This window comes from Sorex araneus, chromosome 6 (assembly GCF_027595985.1).
Source record: "Sorex araneus isolate mSorAra2 chromosome 6, mSorAra2.pri, whole genome shotgun sequence".
Lineage (NCBI taxonomy): Eukaryota > Metazoa > Chordata > Mammalia > Eulipotyphla > Soricidae > Sorex > Sorex araneus.
In genome coordinates, this window is record NC_073307.1 from 71265660 (window position 1) to 71291132 (window position 25473).

The window sequence follows — 25473 nt, forward strand, 5'->3', positions numbered from 1 at the left end:
GACCCTTTCAATCCAGAGTGCAGGGGTCTGGAGCTGGAACTGTCCAGTTGTCCTGCATCTGTTCTCTGTCTCCTTCATTGGAAGAGCTTCCTGTTGTGAGAGCCATCTGATTACAATAACTGACATGTAAAGTTTAAGATAGTGAGGCATCTCACCAAAGAATGTTGTTCTCCTTTTTGTGATAACTGGTTCTCAGCAACAACTACTGTACTCGGAGTACAGTTGGCACCTTCAGTCCTCAAGGCTGTTAGTTCCTTGCCCCCATGCTTTTCTGGAGAGGGGGGAGAAGGCGGATGCTATTCAAGATTTTTAAAATAGCATTTGAAATTTAAAAAAAAGACTATACTCTTACTGACTTTTCCTTTGGTAGATTTGGGCCACACCTGAAATTGCTAAGGACTTACTTTTGACTCAGCAATCACTTGGGGCTGGGGGCCGTGGATGATATGCAGTTCTGGGTTAAATCTAGGTTGGCCATGTGCAAGCAAGCACCTGGTCTACAGTACTATAGTACTAACTTACCTACAGTACTAACCCTCAGACCCCTGAAAGGAAGTTATAGAGTCAATTATAGGACATAGCATTATAAATAGAAGAATTAAAAAACATTTTAATGATTTTACTGGATATTTATATTTACAATTTAAAAAGTGTTGTTTGGTAAAACAAATGAAAGTGATTAGCACTTTGGTAGTTGGTAGTAATTAGCATCTTTTAATTAGTATTTTGATAATTTAATTTAAACCGCATTAAATAGTTAAAAGTATGTATTGATCACAATCAGGATTCTGGGACCCTAAGGGTTCCCTTCTCACCCATTCCAGCCCCTAGTCCAGAAAGTAATATAATTCGACATCCATTCTAATTCTTCAAACTCGGGCGCCCACCCTCTTTCACCATGGCCAGGCTCTGAGTGAAAGGCCTCAGACCCGGGGCCCTGAGGGCTCCCTTCTCACTAATCCCAGCCCCTAGGTCATAGTGTCTCACTGTTTCATATAAGTTTTAAATCTCCGAACCCAGGTGTGCGCTTCTGGGCACCGACTGTGTGCCCACACTCTCCCTCTCAGGGACAGGCTCTGCAGAAGACCTCAGACCCGGGACCTAAGGCCTCCCTCCTCTCTGACTGCAATCCTTACTTCAGGGAATTTTAGTGAGTGATGGTCACTTTAATTCTCCAAACCCCAAACCATGCAGGTGTACTCGCGTTAATATGAAATTATTACTTAATACATTTTTTATTGAAGCAAGTGGATATAACAAACATACTTCTTTGACTTCTGGTCATATAACTCAGCCAACTAAATGGAGTCACTAGTTCAAAGCCCCTTGTCATAAACCTCTTGTCATCATATAATAACAATCCATGTTAAAGGAAAAAATCTGAACAGCAGAGGTATGTGTGGTCTTCTGGTATAAATAACTAAACAAATCTGTAAATAATAACTAAACAAAAGTAAACAAATCTGTAACTGGCTACCTAAACATCCAACATTAACCTACATGAAATTCAAAGAACACTATGGAAACTAAGAAAACCAACTGCCTCTTCAGACTGAGATAGAAACCCAGGAAAACCATCAAGCCCATTAGAATTCTTGATCCTGGGTGATGAGGACCTGACATTACTCATTACATCAGCAATTAAAATTACACAAGCACTGGCTAGTGAAATTAAGCAATAATTAGATGGGAAATTTGACCAACTCAAAGAATTTACACAGAGGATGACCGATTCCATACAAAATGAATGGAAGGAAATACAGAAGATAATAGCAAGCCATAATAGCAGGATTTCACAGGTAGAGAACGAGATAGATAAACTTGAAGACGAAATAAAAGCCAGCATTGATAGGAACTGACAAAAGAAATGCAAGCACTAGAATGGAAGAGAATGGAAGGTACTTAATGGATGCTAGCAAAAAAGAATAGAAGGAGAAGAAAAGGGAAAGGGGAGAGAACAAGTGGCGGGAGAGATAACTGCTGGGAACCTTCCTACTCTCTTTAGGGAGGCTGATGTACAGACTCAAGAGCCCAAAGAGTGCCACGCAAAACAAAACCAAAGAGATAATATAATCATATAATAATCAAACTGTCAAAATCTAGAGATAGACTTCTTAAAGATTCTAAAGAGAAGAGAAACCTTAAATATAAGAAACAACATAAGAATCACAATAGATCTCTCATATAACCCAGTAGCACTGTAGCACTGTCGTCCTGTTGTACATTGATTTGCTCTAGTGGGCACCAGTAACGTTTCCATTGTGAGACTTGTTGTTACTGTTTTTGGCATATTGAATACGCCACGGGTAGCTTGCCAGGCTCTGCCATGAGGGTGGGATATTCTCGGTAGCTTGCTGGGCTCTCCAAGAGGGACAGAGGAATAGAACCCAGGTCGGCTGTGTGCAAGGCAAATGCCCTACCCACTGTGCTATCACTCCAGTCCACATAAAACATATAAAACAGTACAGGAGAAAAAAGAGTGGAGTTATATATTCAGATTATTCCTTAAAAAAAAAAAACAAAACAAAACAAAAAAACCCTCTTTCAACTAGCATCCACTATCCTGCAAAGCTATCATTTACATGAGAGGGAAGGATAGATATATTCTCAGACAAACAAGAACATTTTCTGTAACTAAATTGAGCCTAGGTAAAATGCTGAAAGATTTCATAAACCAAACAGTCAATTGTAGAAGCAACAACCCCACACAGTAAAATGGCAACACAACCCTTTATATCAGTAATTTCTCTGAGGCTCACAAATGAATCTGGGGACAGAGCAGCTCGCTGCAGAGATGTGTTTGGACCTGGCACCAGGCTGCCTTCAGCAGGGTGCCTCAGGTGGGAGCACGTGCTGCTCCTCTGCCTGCTCCAAATGAAACCCGTGGCCACAGACCTCCAGAAACCAATCGCCTCGACCCTCCGGCCAATCTTCACAGACTCGTCCCCAGACTCCTCAACAAGAGAGTGAATCTGCTGAAAAACCCAGGTATACGGGGCCAGTGACTGAAAACTCAGGGAATTGGGAAAGGGCCGCCCCTTCTCATCTCCCACCCTCCCAGGGTGCTGGTTGTCACGCCCATGAACTACCTCTGGGTGCCATTTAAGTGTGTTATCACCCATGATCCAAAGACTCACAAATGAATCCTAGAACAGAATAGCTCACTGTAGAGATTGTTTCCAGACCCTAAATACTTAAAATTTTAGAATTCTAGGAGGCATCACATAATATTTTTGTTTTCACTTATTTATTCAATCTCTGTGAGATAGTCCCTATGAGATAGATATCTCATACTATTCATAACAAGCAATATAAAATAAAATCAATCATGGGAAGGTATAATGGTGGTGGGATTGGTGTTAGAATATTGAATGTAATCGATTATTGTGAACAACATTAGAAACATGAAATTTAAAAATTAAAAATATAACCTCTTGTAATATCAATGAACTAAAATTTCTCATCCAGACAGAGTGGCAGAATGGATCAGGATACAAAAGTTATCCATTTGCTGCTTACAGAAAACATATCTAAAATCAGAATTTAAACATAGGTCCAGAAAAAAAGAATGGAAAACTATCATTCAACCCAACAGTAAACAAACAAACAAACAAAAAACTGGAACAGCCATACTTATGTCAGAGCAAACCAACTGAATCTAAAGAAAGTAATTGGAGACATGGATGGACACTACTTACTAGCTAGGGAGTAATAAGCAGTACTTATTAGAAGAAGTACTAACTTTAATATAGATGCACCAAGTACAGGATCAGCAAAGTGTATAATATTTTTACTCACAAAACTAAAGAAATATATGGATGAAAACACAATAATATTGGGGGGTTGTGGGGGGACAGTCAACACTCCACTGTCACCACTGGACAGATAAACTAGACAGATTTTCAGTAAAAGCATAGAACATTAAATGAACTAGAAGAATCGGACTAGTGGGTATATGCAGGGTCTTATATTCTCAAAAAGATGAAAACACATACATCTCTAGTGCACATGAACATTCTCCAGATGGATAACATATTAGGACTTAAGACAAACCTACTTATATTCACACATAAATATCATACCTAGTATTCTATCAGAATACTATGACACAGAGATAAAAATTAATCATAATAAGAAAATATGGAGAAACTATAATATTGGAGACTGAACAACATGCTACTAAATTATATCTGGGTCAAAGAAATCAAGAAAAATATTTTAAAAATTCATTGACTAATGATAATAAAGAAACAAGTCATCAAAACCTACGGAACACAGCAAGTTGTACTTAGTGGGAAACTCATAGCACTATAAGCCTTCATTAACAAAGAAGAAGAGATAAAATCAACAGCCTAAATGCACATTTCAAAAGTTTGGAGAACCAACAAAAAGTGAATCCAAATTTTTATAAGTGAGGAACTATGAAAAAAAAGAGCAAAAATCAATGATATAGAAACCAAGATGCAATACAAAAAAAAATCAATGAAACCAAAGCTGGTTGTTTGATAGAATAAATAAGATAGACAAACCGTTGGCTACACTCATAAAAATTAATGGTAGAGTACTCAAATAAGTAAAATCACAAACAAAAGGGGGGAATTACAGTAAAACCCAAGAAATCAGAAAGCCAAGGCATTATAAGAGCTTATTACTTATAACTATTCGGTTAAGCTAGAGAACTTAGAGAAATATAAAGATCCTTAGAAGTATGTAATATCCCAAAATCAAAGAAGAGGAAATAGAGAGTGTGAAGAGGTCAGTTACAAGCAAGGAAATTGAAACAATAATCAAGAATCTCCTCAGAACAAAAGTCCTGGTCCAGACGGATTTATCTGTGAGATCTATCAAGCCCAAACCTTTAGAGAAGACTTATTGCTATTGATTCTCAAGCTATTTCACAATATCAAAGAAATAGAAATTCATCCTAACACTTTCTACTAAGCTAACATTACAAAGCATAAAGAGACATTTCTAGAAAAAAATAACTGCAGACCAATGTCCTTAATAAACATTGATGAAAAATCACTCAACAAATCAAATCAAATAACATGAAAAAAAATACACCAAGATCAAGTGGGATTGTCCCAAGCATGTAATGGTGGTTCAATTTCCAGAAATCACTTAATATAATATTCCACATAAGTAAAAGGAAAGTTAAAAATCATATAATCATAGCAATTAATGCAGAGAAACCTTTTGACAAGTTCCAGCAACCACTTATGAGAAAAACCCTCAACAAAAATAAGAATGGAATGAAATGAACCTTCCTCAAGATAATAAAAGCGATCTATAACAACATTCGATATGCCAAAAACAGTAATGATAGGTCTCATTCCCCTGACCCTGAGAGAGCCTCCAATCGTTGGGAAGAATGAGTAAGGAGAGGGTGCTAAAATCTCAGGGATGAAAGGAACAGAGACATTACTGGTGCCTGGTAAATCGATGAACAATGGGATGACAGTGATACAGTGACAATGATCTATAACAACCCACAGCAAATATTATTGTTAATGGTGAAAAACTAAGAGCAGTCCCACTGAGATCAGGTACAAGGCAAGGATCTCCAGTATCTCTTCTCTTATTAAACAATGTGAGCAGAATTCCTGAGCACAGCTGAGTGTGGCAGAAAAAAAAAAAATTTTCTGAACTGGATACATACTATAGTGAGTAGGGTGCTTGCAGGAATGATCCCTGAGCACAGAACCTAGAGTAAACCCTGAACACAGCTAAGTGTGGCTCAAAATAAAATATATATATATACATATATAACAGCTTTCTAATATACTTAATATACTGTGGGCTCTGGGTTGAACTCAGAATTTCTTATCTTGCTTTGAAGTACATTTGCTTCACAAGATAGCACCTCTGTCATTTGGAACTATTGCGTCTATACAAAAAAACAGTCATATACTGCAAGTCCCGAAATAAAGTTCTTTCATTCAGTATCAGGAGAGACTTTTCTTCCCTCATCAATCTTAGAATAAAATGACTTTGAACAAACAAAAAATGTGAGCAATAGCACAGTGGGTAGGGTATTTGCCTTGCACGCAGATGATCCAGGTTTGATTCTTCTACCCCTCTCAGAGAGCCTGGCAAGCTACGGAGAGTATCTGCCCGCACGGCAGAGCGTGGCAAGCTACCCATGGCATATTCGATATGCCAAACACAATAACAACAAGTCTCACAATGGAGACGTAATGTGCCTGCTCGAGCAAATCAATGAACAGGATGATAGTGCTACCATGCTACTAAACAATGTACTAGATGTCCTAGCAACAGTAATCAAGAAAGAAAAGGAAATCACAGGGGGTTAAAATTGGGAAAGAAAAAATTAAATATATTTGCTGATGACATAATATTATATACAGAAGACTGAAAGAGTCCACAAAAATAAAACTTCTAGAAACAATAAACCAATACAGCAAAGTGGCTGGCTACAAAATCAATACACAAAAATCAGTCACATTTTTACATATTCTTACATACAAATAATGAATCAGAAGACAAAGAGATCAAAGAATCTATCCCATTCAAAACAGAGTCCAAGAATACCAAGGACTTAGGAATCAACTTAATAAAAGAAGTGGGAGCTCTATATCGTAAAAATTTCAAAACATTTAAGAAAAAAAAAGACTTTGGAAATGGAAAAATATTTCATGCTCTTGGATTGGAAGAATCAATGTTATCAGAAATGACCATCTTTCCTAAACTACTATATGTATTCAATACAATCCCTATCCAAATTCAGACAGAAATTTTAAGGATTTAGAGTAGTTCATAATAAAATTTGTATGGAATCACAAAAACCCTGAATAGCCAGAAACCATTAATAATTTTAACTTGGGGGGTGGAGGGAGGTATCTCATTACTTACTTGAAACTATAATATAATAATATAAAGGCATAATAATCAAAGCAGCATGATTCTGGAATAAGAATAGAACCTCTGATCAATGGTCTGAATAGAATACCCAAGGATTAACCCTCACATATATAGTCAGCTAAATATTTAAAAATGGTGCTGAGAAGGAAAGCATGTTTAACAAATTGTGCTGGCAAAACTGTACAGCTACATGCAAAAAAAATGGGCTTAGACCTCCACCTATCACCATGTACAAAAGTTTAAAGTAAACAGTAATTTTTCCCCTAGATCTTTTTTTTTTTTTTTTCTTTTTGGATCACACCCGGCGATGCACTCAGGAATTACCCCTGGTGGTGCTCAGAGGATCATATGGGATTCTGGGAATCGAACCCAGGTCGGCTGCGTGCAAGGCAAACGCCCTACCCGCTGTGCTATTGCTCTAGCCCCATCTAGGAATTTTTATGAGGACATAATACAACATATAACTTATTTATAAACAAAATCGTAAATCATTTTTAAACATAGTTTTGAATTATGACTAAGTGCTCTAAATGATAAGGAAAAAGTATCATAAGCATTAGTAAATAATGTTATGTAACTACTGAGTATATAATTGTAAATATTTGTTATAAATATACCGTTGTTATTAAGAAAATAACAGCTTGGCCATTTTATTCCATCAATGTTTATAGTCACAGAGAAACTAAATTTACCTGGGAAATGGTATGGAGGATCACAAAGAAGTACCATCCCTTTTCCTTCTTTTACTTTGACCTCAGGACGCTCCTCAGGTGGGAAGGGATCAAGATCTAATTATGAAAGCAAGAAGGAAAACACATTCATTCTCTGGTCAATAAATAGAGATTCACTAAAACTAATCTTTCTGCTACTAGTTCATCTTGGATATAATACTTCTCAGTTGGTTTGGGAAAGCTGGGCTCATTTCAAACACTTAAGTATTTGAAGCATTTCTATTCCAGAGGAAGGACTCCAATGTCAAGAAAACATAAAGATAAATAGCAGGAAATTGAGGAACATGAAAGCTACCAATCTTTTGTTTCTCTTCAAATTCTGTGCTTTCTTTAGTTTTAATTTTCTTTTTGTTTCCTGAATGCTGGAACTCACATTTTTCGGAGTTTGGATAGCCCAGCCTGTAGGGCATTTGCCTTACACAAGGCCGACCCAGGTTCAATTCCTCCACTCCTCTCAGAGAGCCCGGCAAGCTACCGAGAGTATCTCGCCCACATAGCAGAACCTGGCAAGCTACCCGTGGCGTATTCGATATGCAAAAAAACAGTTACAACAAGTCTCACTTTGGAGACGTTACTGGTGCCCACTCAAGCAAATCGATGAGCAATGGGATGACAATGACGGTGACAGTTTTAATACTGTATTTATTTCTGCATATTTTACTGTTTTAGTTCTGTCTTACTTCCTATTTTTACCTTTGATCAGTTTTGTTTTTCTTAGTATAATGTATACCACAAAAAAGTCACTATTAAAAATTACTATCTGAATAAAACTCTCCAAATTTACTATAGTCTTGATGCACTACTTGAACGCCATACCTATTCTCAAATACCTAGCTTACATTGATGTTAATAACACCGTTATAATTCTACATGTAAAAAAATTGTTCTTCCTATTATTGAATTTTTTTTTCTCATCCCAACCACAAAATTAGAGAATGTTTGACATTTGTCTTGATTTGTTTTTAGAGATAGTCTTATTTCCTGTTGTGCAGTGAAATCTGCCAATTATATTTCAAGGTTTGTGTTTATCACTTAAATTCTCAGTCTCTCACAGGGGCATTAATGAGAAATCTTGAGTACTTTGGTGATGGTGAGGTGAGGTAACTGTGTAAAACAAGACCATAAGATGTCAATACTGTTATAAATAAATTAATGTAATTATAATATTTTAAATAAAAATTATAAATAATAACCAGTTGATACATCAAGTTAATCTTATTGCTCTTTTTCCTGGTTTACTCTTCCTAGTAATCATTACCCAGACAGATTCTCTAAAGACTACATTTTAATCCTATTATATAGTTGTAACATAATTAAATTTTGATATTTAAAGTCACATACCTGAGTTCAATTCCTCTCAAATGTACAATTTATTTCAGTACCAATTCTACTTTCCACAGTGTTTATCAAAATATTTTTCATTGTTACCCCAAAAGGAGAAAAGTTTAAATTTAAAATAAATGATTTTTCATGATTCTTTTTGTCTTGAACTTTCATAACACTGAAAGTTATGAAGCATCATTTTCCCCCCACCAAACTACAATCACTATTTTTAGTTTTCTCACTCACATCCAAAGCTCAGGGTTGCCTCGGTGCTTCTAACCATCCCGTAGCTATTTGATGCTAAACAGTAGTATATTCCAGCATCTTTCTGTTTGTCAGGGTTGTTGATAACAAGGTTTCCTCCTACCATACTGTACCGATCACTTGTCAGATCAACATCTCCATTATTCATTCTCCATCTATAGGAAAAACAAATAAATGGCACATCAAAAATTGAGACCTACAATCAGTTTATCTGGTTATCAGAATTCTAAAATAATGTGTATATAGCTCCATATGAAGTCAAATAATTTATTAAATGACTTAGATAATTTATTTATATTCTATAACCTGTGTTTCTGAGCTCATGGTTTATAATTTATTACAAGAACATAATATAAATGTTTAAATATATGAAAATTTTTCTTATTTTTAAAATAAAGTATTTTAAAAGACAAATGTTTCATTGATTTTGCTACCTGAAACGGGTTCTAAACAGATATGAGTATGTTATAATTGATAACACCTATGTACTGGCTGGATTAATAAAAATACAAATATATTATATAAATTATTAAGGTATCACCCTTAGCAGAAATAAAGTATAAAATATGAATATCTGGTGCAAAATATCAAAGTAATTTTCTACAAAATTAAATTAAGTCAGGGTTATATTCTCCGAACAATATATTTCAACCGCAATAGATAGGTCATACAATTTGAAAATATTAACTGGTGATTTTATGACCAAACTATTAATATGCAATATCATATTAATATGTAATTTTGGGAATTGTGGTAAAAATAAACTGATCATAAACAGTAATATAGATGTATTGTGAAATGATTATAAGATTGCATTTAGAAATAGTGGTAGGTAACCTAGTTACTCATTGCCTCCTTTAAAATAACTAGGACAAAAATATTTGATAATTTCAGATTATCTTTCATTAAGTCAACTGAGAAAATATAGAAAAAATGCTATAACATATTTCTTTTCTCAGAATGCTTTCTAATTTATTTTGTACACTTAGTCTAGTATTCTGGCTGAATTTTAATTGTTTTATTGATTGCAATAGAAACAATTGTAAAGACCTACACAGCTATTTTTTTTCTTAAATTGTAAAATGTACATAAAAATGTATAAAAAATTTTATATATATAAATAAGACACTTCCTATCCATTTTCCATAATTACCACACCATATTTGATGGAGTTCAGACAGTAGGCAACAAATCATAGAGAGTTATATATATATATATGTATATATATATATATACATATATATATATCGGAGATCCTGGCAAGCTACCGAGAGTATCCCGCCTGCATGGGCAGAGCCTGGCAAACTACCCATGGCGTATTCGATATGCCCAAAACAGTAATGATAGGTCTCATTCATCTGACCCTGAAAGAGCTTCTAATCGTTGGGAAAGACGAGTAAGGATAGGCTGCTAAAGTCTCAGGGCCGGGAAGAATAGAGATGTGACTGGTGCCCACTCGAGTAAATCGATGAACAACCCGATGACAATGATACAGTGAGAAAATATTTTATTTTTATTCATACAATGTAAGAGAATATTTTAAATCATAAGGAAATGTGCTTTTGCATTTGAAAACCTACCAAATTTCAACCCAAAAAGTAAATGCTCCCTCTCCCTACTACTGATTGATAGCAACATAATTTCTGCTTGACAATATCAAGTTTCTCAGGCAATATCAAGTTTCTCAGTGTATAACAAGGTAATAGGTTTGGGCAATTCCAACTGCTATGGATTTCTTCCCAGTATGTTGACTAAAAGTAATTTTTTTATTGACTTAATTTTGTCTCTGTGGATCCGATTTTTTCTTTGGTTCTATGGAAAGATGTCTTTCTGTATCTGTATAAGTTTTGTTCTCTTATTAACCTGTTTCTCTTTTCTTTTCTCTCTCTTTCTCTCTCTTTCACTTTAATTTTTCTCTATCTACTGATATTACCTAAACAAAACTATTTTTCTTTACTATTTGTCTTCTGAAATTGTTTTCTGCAGGAGTAAACAGTGATTCTTGGAAATTTGAGCAGAGGTCAGGGCTGGGTTTCCGTTTCCTATAAAGAGCAATCCCTCACTCAGTCTGAGACTCTGGGTCCCTACAGAACTCATGATCTCTGATAAAGGGGATTCAGTTCAGCACTGTGAAGATCAAATGGACCTTGGTTTAGCTTGACAATAGTCTTGCAGTAATGGTGGGACAATAGCATCAATGTTGTGCAGTGCTTGTGGCATACTTTTCCCATCCAAATCCCTTTGGGGAAATGAGGGAATGAACTGTATGGTGATAGTACTCTACTAAGGTTACTTCCTTCTTGGCTCCCCACTTCTTCAATTGATACTATTTGATGAGCCACCTAGGAGACCAATATTGTCATGAATTGCACATACCTTAGAACATGTTATGCATATAATATTCTAGGAATGAGAAATTGCATGATTACCAAAGTTATCATGTACTACTCTGAACATTAAGTAAATTTTGAAAACAGAATGTGTTCTTTTTCACCAGACAAGCTCCATCATAAGCTTCACGGGGGGGGGGAGGGGAGGGTGCATATCAAATGCTCACCACACACTGTAAAAACCAAGCATCTCATCTACAGATCATAAATGATGTGTCAGGCCACACTATCCCTTAAAATTTTTAGTACTCATTGGAAGGAACTGGCAATGTATTTACCAAACAGAGCTTTGCTTTAAAAGAAATTGGTAAGAATATTCCATATGAGGAGCTGGGGAGACATTAGAAGGGTTAAGGCATTGGCTTGGATCTCACCCACCCGGGTTCAAATCCCTGGCACCACCAGGAGTCACCCTAGAGCATAGAGCTAGGAATAGGTCCTAGCAGGGCTGGAAGGGCCAAACCTCCTACCCCTAGCAGAACCCCCGCCCCCCGCCAAATGTTTTCAACACGTGATTCACTTTAATAGTTTCCTCTAAGAATGTAAAACACAAAGAATTAAGAAATCAAAATGGTGGTAACCAAGAACTAGCAAAGAACAGTAAATAAGGTGTTGTCAATAAATATGTATAAACTTTGCGATGTAGATTTTGCTTCTTACTTTCTGACAGATGGTGGTGTTGGGGGGGAGTAACAAAAGAGTGGCACATGTTATAGAACTATCTGAGAACCTCTTTGCCTTGGTTGTTAATCTTCTAACCTAGACAATGACTTGCAAATATTTTGTGCATGAATGCCAAGGACAAAGTATCACTGAATAAACATTGAAATTGCTTTGGAGATGCTATCAACATATGTACATGGATCCTAGTGGTGGAAAAAATCACATCTTTTGAATAGCATAAAACTTGTTTAAGTACAAAATGAGATTTTCTGAGTCCTAAATACTCAATTATTTAGGACTCATCTTCCTCTCTCATAAAATCATGAGCTTAAGGCTGGAGAGATAGCACAGCAATTGTCTTGCATGATAGACCTGGGTTCTATTCCCAGCATCCATATTGTGCCTTGAACCCACCAGAAATGATCCCTGAGCTCTGAGGCAGAGTAATTCCTCAGTACCAGTGATGGAGAGGGGAAAGAAGAAGGAAAGAAGGAAAGAAAGAGGAGAAGGTGGAGGAAGAGGAGGAGGAGGAGCAACTAGGGGCAGGGAGGATGAAGGAGGAGGAGGAGGGAATAAGGATGAAGAGAAGGAGAAGGAGATAGAGAAGGAGTAGTAAGAGAAGGAGAAGGAGGAGGAGAAGGAAGAGAAGGAGGAGGAGAAGAAAGAAGGAAGAAGAGAAGGAAGAGGAAGAAGAAGAAGGAAAAACAATAACACCAACAACAAGAAGAAGAAAATTTTAAAAGTATGAGCTTGAATTAATCTCCATTATACCAGCCTTTGACCATTACCATGTACTAAATTACCATTACGTATAACATATCCCATGAAATGTTTTTTTAATATTTGTTAACTTCATAAAATAATTTGAACTTCTGTGCATGAAATTAAACAATAAAAATATTTTGAACCAGAGAGGTAGTACCAAAGGCAAAGCATGTTTCTTACATGTGGTTGTGGTGACCATGATCCTGGTTCAAACCCCAGACACCACATGCAGTCCCCTGAGGACTGAAAGGGGCCAATTCTGAACACAGGCCAGGAGCACTACAAATGCAGGTTTAATGCTACTGGATGTAGCTCTTGAGTGCTGCTGGATATAGCCAAAAACATCCAAAAAGCTTTATGAAAATAAAATTTTTCTAAAGAGTGGTATTTTGTATTTAAATTCATATTATTTTAAGGATCATTTTTAAAATATGGCCAAAGACAAGAGAAAATGAATTCAGTAATCATTAAATGAGGAGAAAGGATAATCTTTCTGATAACTTCTTTAAATGATGGAAAGATATTTTCTTTCCAAAACAAAAATCTACTATTAAAATCAGCTCTGTTGAATGACAACATTCAATTTAGGCAGGTGAGATCAGAGCAGGAAAGCCCCAAGTTTTCCAGCAATCAATCACTTCCTTTATCTTCATGGAACAATTTCCCAACTGAAATTCAAATCCATTGGACTTTTGTTAAACTTTTTAAAAAAATTTATTTTCATAAGGTTGTTCACATGAATTGATTACATTCAGCATTTCAACTCCAATCCCACCACCATTACACCTTCCCACCACCGTTATTTCGAATTTCCCCACCACCATTCAAGCCTGCCTGCCAGAGGCAGATGCTAGATAATTTATTTTCTATTGCTTATTATGAATATCATTAGAGGTCCTGGAATTCTAAACTTGTAAATGGTTGGAGTCCAGAGACATCTATGAAGGGAGCTAATCCATGTTGAGACTCACTTGGGAGGCTCTGCATCAAGGCCATTGATGTGCCGAGATGGCGCCCAGTGCCAGTACCTGGGTGTGACAGCCAGGATCCCAAGTGGGTGGGGAGATGGAAAGGGACAGCCCATCTCCGCTGCCTCCATGGGGCCTGGAGTCTTAGTCCTTGAACCCATGTACCTGGGTTCTTCTTCTGGAAGCTTGTGGCCACCAGGCTTCCCTCTGGATTGGTTGTAGCGAGCACACGCACTCCACCTGAGGTGCCCAGGGAACTGGCTCACTGTGAGGCCCAGAGAGCTCTCCAGCAAGCTGCTGCCCTCTAGGGTTCACTACTGTGTCTCTGGGTCAAGGCCGTTGATGCCTTTTAATCTTACAATTTGCATCAGACCAGAAATGTTGGTATACTTTTCTGAACTTTTTAAAACAGAAAAAGCCAAGGTACAGGCACCCCGCCCCAATCAGAAAAGAGATATTTATGAAGATGGCTAAATAGGTACAAACATTGAATAAATGTGTGTAATGGGCTGGAGAACATATAGCAAGAAAGAAATCTGCTTTGCAGGCTGCCAGTCCAGGTTTAATCCTGGCACCATACCTCACTCTGCCTAAAGCACTGCCACATCATATTCAGCTATACTCAGGAATTACTCCTGGTTCTGTGCTCAAGGAACACTTCTGGAGTTTCTGGGAGACCATATGCAGTACAAGGAAAGACCAGGGATGGATCATATGCAAGGTGAGAGACATGTACCCTGAACAATTTTTTTGATTCCTCTGTACATCAAGTTTTAAGTGAACAATGCCAAATGCATTGACATAATCAAAGTTAAATTGGCATTACCTGTTCAATAAAAATAAATTATTTGCATATTGAAAAATTACTATTTATTTGCATATGAAGTAATTGATTTTAATAATGCATATTCATATTTTTATGATGTCCTCAGACTAATAAGAAATTTTATATTATTCCTTGTCAGCAAAATTTCATAGCGCTATCTGTAATTTTTAGTCTGATAGATCATTCTATTTTTGATTTTGTTAGCTTTTTGGGTGACACCTATTGGTGCTCAGGCAACCATATGGTTCTGGGAATAAAGCATGGGACTCCTTCATGCAAAACATGCACTGAATCTCTTTGAACCTTCTCCCAACCTCTGGTAATCCATTTTAAATAGAGCAGTGAGGTACATTACTTGTAAACTGGGAAAGGGCTGGCTCGTGCCCTACAATTTAATGAAACCTTTCCTTCCGGTGACTCCTCTGGATAAATGGTATTGATAGGCTGCTCCTCAAATATTGGTCCAAATCCTTTGTCTTCCTCAGAAACTATAAGAAAAGAAATATTATTTTATGTTATACCATTTTTAAAGTGAAAGAAATTTTGGATACATTTAAAAATCATAAATTATACTCTCCATTTCCATTAACAGTATTTACCTGCCTCATTTTGAGAAAATCATTAAGTTCTCTATTCAAAATGGTTGTTTTGCATCATGTCTCTTAAAGCATCTTGTGTTACCATGCTTAACCATTTGAAAATCCTCAAACAAGTTTTATTTCCACAACTCTGAGACTTTCCATGCATTTTTTATAATCACCACTTAATTATTCTAGCCCTATTAAGGCACTTTATAATTTATCTAGTTATGTCCTTCATCTGTTTCAGTTAATCCATACTATGTTGTTTTAATTCTCTACATAGTATCACTTTTTCTGTGATTCTTTATGAAGTGTGAGAAATCAATTCCAGATCCTTGAAAACTTACTATCTCTCTGATTCTTAATGATTTTTTTAATAAGAAAAAGGATGAATTTTAGATTTTTCCTGAGAAAGCTAATCTTTTGCTTAGTCAGTTTTAATTGTTTTCTGTATATTTATCACCATCAGTAATAAGCAATAGCTCAAAGAATTAGTCGACAAATAACATGAATAGGGGATCTTATAACATGGTCAAAAAACCATTAAAAATATCATTGAGGGAAGTACGGTTTCCGGAAATTAAAAAAATTGAGGCCGTGAACAATCTATTCATACAGCCTAGCAAAACTCATAATAAGGAAAGCTAATAGCAATAGTCAGTTTAACTTTATATATAAAGAAACTATGAAAAGATGAGGCCAGGAAATAGAACAATTAAGGCACATAGTTACCATGTGCCTGAGTTGGGATGGATTCCTGGCATCAGGCTTTCTTGGGATCGGGATGAGCCACTTCCCCCCCCCCCGACTAACCTGTACTTCCAGAAGCCTCGGAAGTCACATCCACACCCCAAAGCGACCACCCAATTGAAAAGCTACTCCAACCTTTACTGTCCTGATAAAAATACCGAATGCCCTGAACAAACGCCATGACCTCTTAGCACCTGTATTGAAAACCATAATGCACAAAAGGAAAAGAAGAGAGAGCAAGTGAGCGAGCGAGCGAGCGAGTGAGAGAGAGAGAGAGAGAGAGAGAGAGAGAGAGAGAGAGAGAACAAAATGGAAAGTGCCTCCCATAGAGGCAGGTTGGGGTGGGGGGTGGAGGGTGTTAGGGAAACAGGGGACATAGGGGACATTGGAAGTGGGAAATGTACACAGGTGGAGGGATGGGTGCTAGATCATTGTATGACTGAAACCCAATTATGAACAGCTTTGTATTGGTCTATCTCACAGATATTCAATTAAAAAAATTTAAATGTGATGTGGAGTTCATGCCAAATCAATCAGCTTAATTAATGGCTGAACAAATAGCAGTTCTCCTACATTTAAAAAAAATGCAATTGAATGCATATTCAAAAATCTCTCCCTTCCCAAAACCAAAAGCCCAGATTAATGAGTCTAGCTGACATTATTAAAAAATGAAAATTACAGGCCATTATTCCTGATGATCACAGACATAAAGATACTAAACAAAACCTTAGTAAATGAGATTCAACAATGCATGAATGAGTCATATTCTATCATTAAGTGAGATTTATTTCAGGGATGCAAGAACAGTTTAATATATACAAATTATTGTTTATGTTACCACATCAACAAAAAGAAAGATAAAAAAGCACATAATAATGGAAATGGGGAGTTAAGAATATTATGGAGTTGGGGCAATAACGCAAATGTTTAGCAAATAGAAGCCTGAGCTTGAACCTGCACTCCCACTGTTCCCCCAAATAACACGACAGTAGTCGTCCTTGAATTCTCTAGGTGTGACCCACAAACAAAAGAAAAAATATTTTCATGTAAACATATACAGAGAAAGTTTCTCCTGAAATTCAGTTTCCATGTATGGTAAAAACAAAAAACTCACCAAAATGAGATTAAAGGACACATGTGTACGTAATCAGCTCATATATGATAAACCTGCCGTACTGAGTGGAAAAACTAAAAGCCTTTCCTCCAAGATAAAGCAAGGAGATCAATACTCACTACCATTATTCAACATAAGAGTAGATTCCTAGCCACAGCAAATCTATAAGATTGAAATCAAAATTATTTAAGTTGTCAAAGAAATAAAACTATCACTATATGTAGATTGGTGGTGGTTGAAGTGTGGGAACTTTATACACCAAAAGAATAAACATTAACAAACTATTGTAAACCATGTTGCCTCAGTAGCAATAAAAGAGAATTCAAATTAATAAAACTTTAAGAGAAATAAGGGGTAGAAAATAAGAGGTAAAATAAAAACACCATTTAGGTTTGCAATAATTCTGAATTCTTAAATGAATTTAAAATTTTATCAATGTTCATGAAATTGCCATTTTGTCATTTTGAAGTAAAAGATGTGATCACTGTCATCCTGTTGCTCACCAATTTGTTCTAGCAGGCACCAGTAACGTCTCCATCGTGAGACTTGTTACTGTTTTTGGCATATTGAATATGCCACGGGGAGCTTGCTAGGCAGGCTCTGCCCTGAGGGCTAGATACTCTCAGTAGCATGCTGGACTCTCTGAGAGGGGCAGAGTAATCGAACCCGGGTCGGCTGCCAACACCCTACCCACTGTGCTGAGATGTGATACTCATTATAAATTGCTTGATTAAAGAATTTTAAAATCCCAAACAGAGCAAAGATATATGCATGTAAGTACACATGTCTCAAGGTGAAATTAGGTGGTATATTTGCATATTTTAATAAATTCACAGTATTAAATATTTATTTGATTGTGACTTTTGATTTTAAGGTATAAGCTCTTGAGAAAAATTTGAACAGCACTTAAAAATCTAGAATTTAAATAATTTCTTTATCTTTGTCACTTATATTAAAAATAAAATTAATTTGTGCCATGAAGAAATCTCAAGTGAATTCCCACAGTGACATGCCAAGAATCCCTGGGAATATCCCCTACTAAAAGTAATAATAAGCTTAATTTTTATAGAAAACAAATACAATCAACATAACTTTCATTGGAAATAATGAAATTTCCTGTACTAGTAATGAATGAGAGTACACTTTTATAGGCAATCTCACAAATGAGATATAAAAAGAATAAAAACTTTTGGGAAAATTTAACTAAAGCTAACTATAAAATTGAATATTAGTGCCTGCTGTTTTTCCTCAATATCAAGAAATATTCAAATATTATATGAATTAATATTTACTGATATTTATGCATACTTCATTTTATTCTGTTCTTAAAGGGAACAATAAAATTTTTATCTACGAAATTAAATAAAAGGGCCAGAGATATAGTAGCCTAATTTGATCTTTGTTACTGCATATGAACCCAATCACCAATATGAAAAATCTCTAAGTAGGAACCAGGAACAAATTCTGAGCATACCTGACTGTGACTCCGAACAAACAAAAGCACAGAACAATTTTCAACAACACACTGAATCTATTTTGATACTGAAATAATATTAAATTTGAGATATTTTTCTATACCTGTCTTCTATATCAAAGAGCAAACTACTTCACATTAATATTTCTGGGACTTTCCATATATATATATATATATATATATATATATATGTCTCTTGTTTTTCTAAAAGTTTCAAGTATGATTTGTTTTGCCTTTTTTAAATTTAATTTTATTGAATCACCATGAGATAGTTACAAGCTTTCATGTTTGGGTTACAATCTCACAATGACCAGACATCCATCCTTCCACCAGTGCACATTCCCCACCACCAATATCCCGGGTATGACCCCCCTTTCCCACCCTCCCCCTGCCTCCTTGGCAGACAATATTCCCCATACTCTCTCTCTACTTTTGGGCATTATAGCTTGCAACACAAACACTGAAAAGTCATCATGTTTGGTCCATTATATTCCTTCGGCATGCCTCTCCCATCTCAACTGGTTCCTCCAGCCATCATCATTTTCTTAGTGATCCCTTCTCTATTCCATCTGCTTTTTCCTCTCCACTCATGAAGCAGGCAGGCTTCCAGGTATGGGGCAATCCTCTTGGCCCTTGTATCTACTGTCCTTGGGTGTTAGCCTCCTGCGATGTTATTCTATACTCTACAAATGAGTTCAGTCCTTCTATGTCTGTCCCTCTCTTTCTGATTCATTTCACTTAGCATGATACTCTCCATGTTTATCCATTTATAAGCAAATTTCATGACTTCATCTCTCCTAACAGCTGCATAATATTCCACTGAGTAGATGTATCAGTTTCTTTAACCAGTCATCTGTTTTAAGGCACTCGGGTTGTTTCCATATTTTGGCTATTGTGAACAATGCTACAGTGAATATATAGGTACAGATGTCATTTCTATTGTGGTTTTTTGTATCCTTGGGATATATTCCCAGAAGTGGTATTGTGGGGTCATCACTTGCATCAGTTGTCATTCCATTGATCTTCGATTTGCTCGAACGGGTGACAGTAACGTCGCCATTTGTCCCTGTCGCATGCTAGTGCAGCCCAATGATATCTGCTTGCTCCAGAAACAGGAAGAGCCTCAAATTGTTCATTCAGGGATTTGACGAAGAAATCTGACCATCTAGTTGGTGGGCGGCCATGCAGTCTTCTGACGTCCCATGGAATCCAGTCGGTAACAGCTCTAGTCCAGTGGTCATCTCTAAATTGCATTACATGACCGGCCCATCTGATTTTTGATGCCTTGGCAAATGAGACAGCATCCCTGATTCTTGACCATCGAAGGAGATCAGAACTTCAGATTCTTTCTCTCACTTGAGTGAGATGTGATAATCCTAGCATAGCTCTTTCAATTCCTCCTTGGGATACCTGAATAGCATTCTCATCCTGTTTGCGTAGGGCCCAGGTCTCTGAGGCATATGTTAGTGCAGGAAGAATGGTGGAATCAAATAGATGTGCCCAGAGTCGGAGATTCTTCATCCTCTTAACCACTTCTTTGATGCTCTTGAAGGCATTCCACGCTGCTCTCTTCCTCCTGCGCAGTTCTGGCGCCAAGTCATTCCTCATGTTGATTTCTCCACCCAGGTACACATAGCTGCTGCATTCAGAGATGTTCGTTCCATTGAGAGCAAATGAAGCTTCAGGAACCAGTTCATTTTTCATGAGCATCGTCTTGAGATTCAGCTGCAATCCAATCTTTCCACACTCGTGGTCGAAGTCAGCCCGCATTTGTGCCGCTTGGCTAATGTTTGGCATTATGAGAACGATGTCATCAGCGAAGCAGAGGTCGTGTAATTGCCGACCATCTACCTTCACTCCCATTCCTTCCCATTCCAGTTGCCGCATGATGTTCTCGAGGGTGGCACTGAAGAGTTTCAGTGAAATGGTCTCACCCTGCCACACCACTCTCTTTACATCAATGATCATTTCTTTGTGAATCCATAATACAACTCGCGTAGGATTTTGATATATTGAGTTTGAACACCCTGTTTGGATAGGACTTCAATGACCACTTCAGTCTCAACAGAATCAAAGGCCTTCTTTAAGTCAATGAATGTTAGACAGAGTGGCATCTTGAACTCTCGCAAAACTTCAATGAGTTTGGTCACTGTGTGGATATCATGCTGAATCCCCTTCGGAACCCGGCTTGCTCGCATGGTTGCCCTTTGTCTAGTGTTCTGCCTATTCTATTAAGGATGACATGAGTAAACAACTTGTAAATGACAGACAGCAGGCAGATTGGGCGATAGTTGCCTATGTCATCAATGTCTCCCTTCTTGTACAACAGAATGGTCCTACTGACTTTCCACTGAGACTCAACCTTGCATTCAGACAGGTAGCATGTAAAGTGCCAAGCCAGTGTATTGATGAGTACTGGCGGCAGATTCTTCAGGTGTTTGGGTCTGACCTTGTCCAGACCAGGTGTTGTAGAGTCTTTACCAATGAAATGGCGTGTCAGATTTCAAATTTCAGAAGGGAGGATGTCGGGAATGACATATCCATCCTGCGGAATTTGGTATGTGGGCAGGTGGACACGACTGTCAAAGAGATCTGAGTAGTAGTCGTGAATAATCCTCTCCGTTGCCTTTCTGGAAGATGTGATAGATCCATCGGGACGTTGGAGGGCAGTCATCTTGGTCTTGTAGTCGGCTAAGGACAGGCAAGCATTGCGAATACTTTTCCCGGCTTCTGCTGCTTCGGCCAACACTGCTGCTCTTCTCTCTTTGAGGTCTTCCTTTATCACATCTCTGCACAGCTTTGCGAGCTCTGACGTTAGCTCGAGGTTACCTGAGGCTCATGCCAAACCACGTTCACAAATGAGCTCGAGAGTTTCCGAAGACAGGCATCTGTTTGTGGCTTTCTCACTCTCGGCATTCTTCACACAGTCATGGAGGTGCTGAACCAGTCGATCGTATTCCTCATCAATGTTGTCAAGGACGGCATCTTCCCACGTTGCTGCAATAGAGCCAAAGAGCTCCCAGTCAGTGGTCATTCTGGGAGTTGCCTTCTTAGATTTAAATTTTGCAGACCTTTATCCCCGCTTTGTGAAGACCCTTCTGTGTGGGATCATATGGAAGCTCAATTTCTAGTTTTTGAAGGACTGTCCATATTGTTTTCCAGAAAGGCTGGACCAGTCAGCATTCCCAGCAACAGTGAAGGAGCGTCCCTCTTTCCCCACATCCACACCAGCACTGATTGCTTTTGTTCTTTTGAATGTGTGCCAGTCTCTGTGGTGTGAGATGATATCTCATTGTTGTTTTGATTTGCATCTCCCTGATGACTAGTGATATGGAGCATTTTTTCATGTGCCTTTTGGCCATTTGTATTTCTTTTTTGAGGAAATTTCTGTTCACTTCTTCTCCCCATTTTTTGATGCAGTTGGAGGTCTTTTTCTTATACAATTCTACTAGTGTCTTGTATATCCTTGATATTAATCCCTTATCAGATGGGTATTGAGCAAATATTCTTTCCCATTCTGTGGGCTCTTTCTGTATTTTGGTCATTGTTTCTTTTGAAGTGCAGAAGCTTCTTAGTTTGATGTAGTCCCATTTGTTTATGTTTGCTTCAGTGCTGTTTCGTCCTTAAAGATGCTTTTAGCTTCAATGTCATGGAGAGTTCTGCCTATGTTTTCTTCTGTGAACCTTATAGATTCATGTCTGATATTGAGGTCTTTAATCCACTTTAATCTGACTTTTGTGCCTGGCATTAGACAGAGGTAAGAATTCATTTATTTGCAGGTAGCTATCCATTTTTCCCAGCACCACTTGTTGAAGAGGCTTTCCTTGTTCCACTTTGCATTTCTTGCTCCTTTGTCAAAGATTAAGTGGCCATATATTTGGGGGTCTGTGACAGGATATTCGACTCTGTTCCATTGGTCTGCAGGTCTGTTTTTATCCCAATACTATGCTGTTTTAATTACTACTGCTTTGTAGTAGAGTTTGAAGTTAGGGAAGGTGATGCCACCCATCTTCTTTTTTCCAAGGATTGCTTTAGCTATTCGTGGGGATTTATTGTTCCATACAAATTTCAGGAGTATTTATTCTATTTCTTTGAAAAATGTCATGGGTATCCTGATAGAGATTGCATTAAATTTGTACCAAGTATGATTACGGTAATGTAAAACTACAGTGTTTAGCAATTGCTCTATACATTTTATTTTGAGAACACATTTGGGGCTTTGAAAGACAAACAAACTTTTAAATTGCACTGAGATATTTATAGTGAACCTCATAGCTTCCATGAATTACATTTAAACTCATCACTTTGTTAGGTTTATGTAAGTTACTAAAATTATGAAAAAAGAAATTTTACAGAGGATAAAACACAAAGACAGGAAAAGACCTACTAATATAAATATTATATTCTCAACTAATTAAAAAATGAGCAACTTTTATTTTTTTTGAAGCTATATAAATAGTTAGATGGCAAATTCTCTTCCTTTGAGAGTATGATATGGTGCTAAAAACTACAAGGAATAGAAAAGATACTATGTTAAAATATGAATATTATTGAATAAATCACTTTTTTATTAGAAAATTTTTGGTTTTGTCAGAGATGGAAAGTCAGAGTTTTATATATTCAAGACAAATGCTAACAGCCTTCAAAAAGATGTAAGAGAAAGTCTAGAGGTAACATAGGGCCAATGATAAGGGGCCTTGGAACATAAGCAGTGTACAAATGAGGTATGTATCTATGTATCTATGTATATAATCTATGTATGCATATATTTATTATCAAAACCACTAGCGCCAACACAACTTTAAGCATGGGAGCCAAACTACAATACTAAATATCAAAGTATGTCTGTTAAGAAAGCAGACTGAGCATGAGGGATAGGTATAAATAAGGACACTGGTGGAAGGATCATAAGATTGGAGTTGGAATATTGTGTGCCTGATGCTCTATTTTCAATAACTTTGTAAATTACAGTGCCTAATTTTGCTTTTAATTGAATACATGGTTTGGAGAGATGAGCTTGACTTGCATGCTTCTTATTCTGGTTTGAATCCTGGCACCACATATGATCCCAGCATACCGCTAATAGTGATCTCTGAGTGAGTCAGGAGTAAGCCCTGAGATCACTACAGTGGCCCAAACTCTTTCCCAAAAAACTAAAATAAAATACAAAAATGACTTCCCAAGATAACTGAAAACAAATCCAGTTCTTTTTATTTGCTCTTAATGCAATTTCATATATCTTTTGTCTCTCAGTGATAGTCATATAAATGTACGCTCATTTAGAAAATATAATCAAAAGTATTTTTTTAAAAAAGGCTTGCTTTTTCAGTCCATGTTCTCCATTAAAAATGGATCTTCCTTTTCTGCCTTTTTCCATTCTGGAGAGGTTTGAGTAGTCTCTTAAGAACATATGCCTCTGCTTCTTTCCCCTCCTATCTAAGTAAATTTTGATCAATAAAAACGATCTTGTTGACGGCAGTGCCGCACACCCCCAAAGTGGATCCCAGCACATGAATGCTGAGCCTGCACTATCCCCCAAAATCTTGGAAATGCCACCAAACACCAAGCAGCAGTACCCTGAGAGCTGGCTCTGCCCAAAGGTCAGAGAGCAGCACCGCAGTACCTGAGTGGCCACAAGATAATCTCGCCATCTCAATAGCACTTCTTTGGAGATCTCTCTGGCAGTCATGAGGACACTGAGAGTAAAGTGGAAGAACTACATCCCAGACTACAAAAGGAACCATGATAAAAACAGCACAGAATCCCATTATCAACAGTGGGCAAAGATTTGTAATACTGAGAACTCGATCATTAATATCCACCTATATAATCTCTCTGAAAAGGAATTCAGAGTGGAAATGCTTAGGATGTTTACTGAGCTCAAAGAAGCAACAAAAAGGCACAAATAAAACAAAATACAAATGGATATAAGAAAACTACAAACAGTAATGACAAAACTGAAAAAAAAAGTTGGTAGTTGAAATGAAAAAATTTACTGTAAGGCATCAGCAGAATAACAAATGCTGAGGACAGAATTAGTGAGATCTAAGATGGGGTACATGAAGACAAGGTCGGCAAAACCCTCCACGATATTGAAGATAAAGGTATCTTCAAAGATGACATGTAACTGGCCAACCAAGTGGAAACAGAGATCAACAAATGGGACTACATTAAACTAAAAAGCTTCTGCACTGCCAAAGATACAGTGACAGAATACAAAGACAATCTACAGAATGGGAAGGTATATTTACACAATACCCATCAGGTAAGGGGTTGATATCAATGGTATATAAAGCACTGGTTGAACTCTACAAGAAGAAAACATCCAACCCCATCAAAAAATGTGGCAAAGAAATGAACAGAAACTTTACCAAGGAAGAAATACGAATGGCCAAAAGGCACATGAAAAAGTGCTCTACATAACTAATCATCAGAGAGATGCAGATCAAAACAACCATGAGATACCACCTCATACCACAGAGACTAGCACACATCCAAAAGAACAAAAGCAATCTCTGTTGGAGAGAATGTGGGGAGAAAGGGACCCTTCTATACTGCTGGTGGGAATGCCGACTGGATCAGCCCTTTTGGAAAACAATATGGACGATTCTCAAAAAAATTAAAAATTGAGCTCCCATTTGACCCAACAATACCACTGCTGGGAATATATCCCAGAGAAGCAAAAAAAGTATAGTCGAAATGACATCTGCACTTATATGTTCATTGCAGCACTGTTTACAAT

General features: G+C 37.1%; 1 protein-coding gene across 7 annotated transcripts in view; it reads right to left on the reverse strand.

Annotated features, from left to right (window-relative positions):
* The window catches only part of CNTN1 (contactin 1), a 336636-nt gene that overhangs the window by 155808 nt on the left and 155355 nt on the right, over window positions 1-25473 (reverse strand). For all 7 annotated transcript variants that reach the window (XR_008630792.1, XM_055143917.1, XM_055143916.1 and 4 more), the window contains 3 exons: window positions 15168-15300; window positions 9183-9355; window positions 7575-7670 (listed from right to left, as the gene is read on the reverse strand). Coding sequence is in view for 6 of the 7 variants with exons in the window: in XM_055143917.1 (XP_054999892.1) it covers window positions 7575-7670; window positions 9183-9355; window positions 15168-15300 (402 nt within the window). In the remaining variant the exon portion in view is untranslated. The remainder of the gene's footprint in view (window positions 1-7574; window positions 7671-9182; window positions 9356-15167; window positions 15301-25473) is intronic.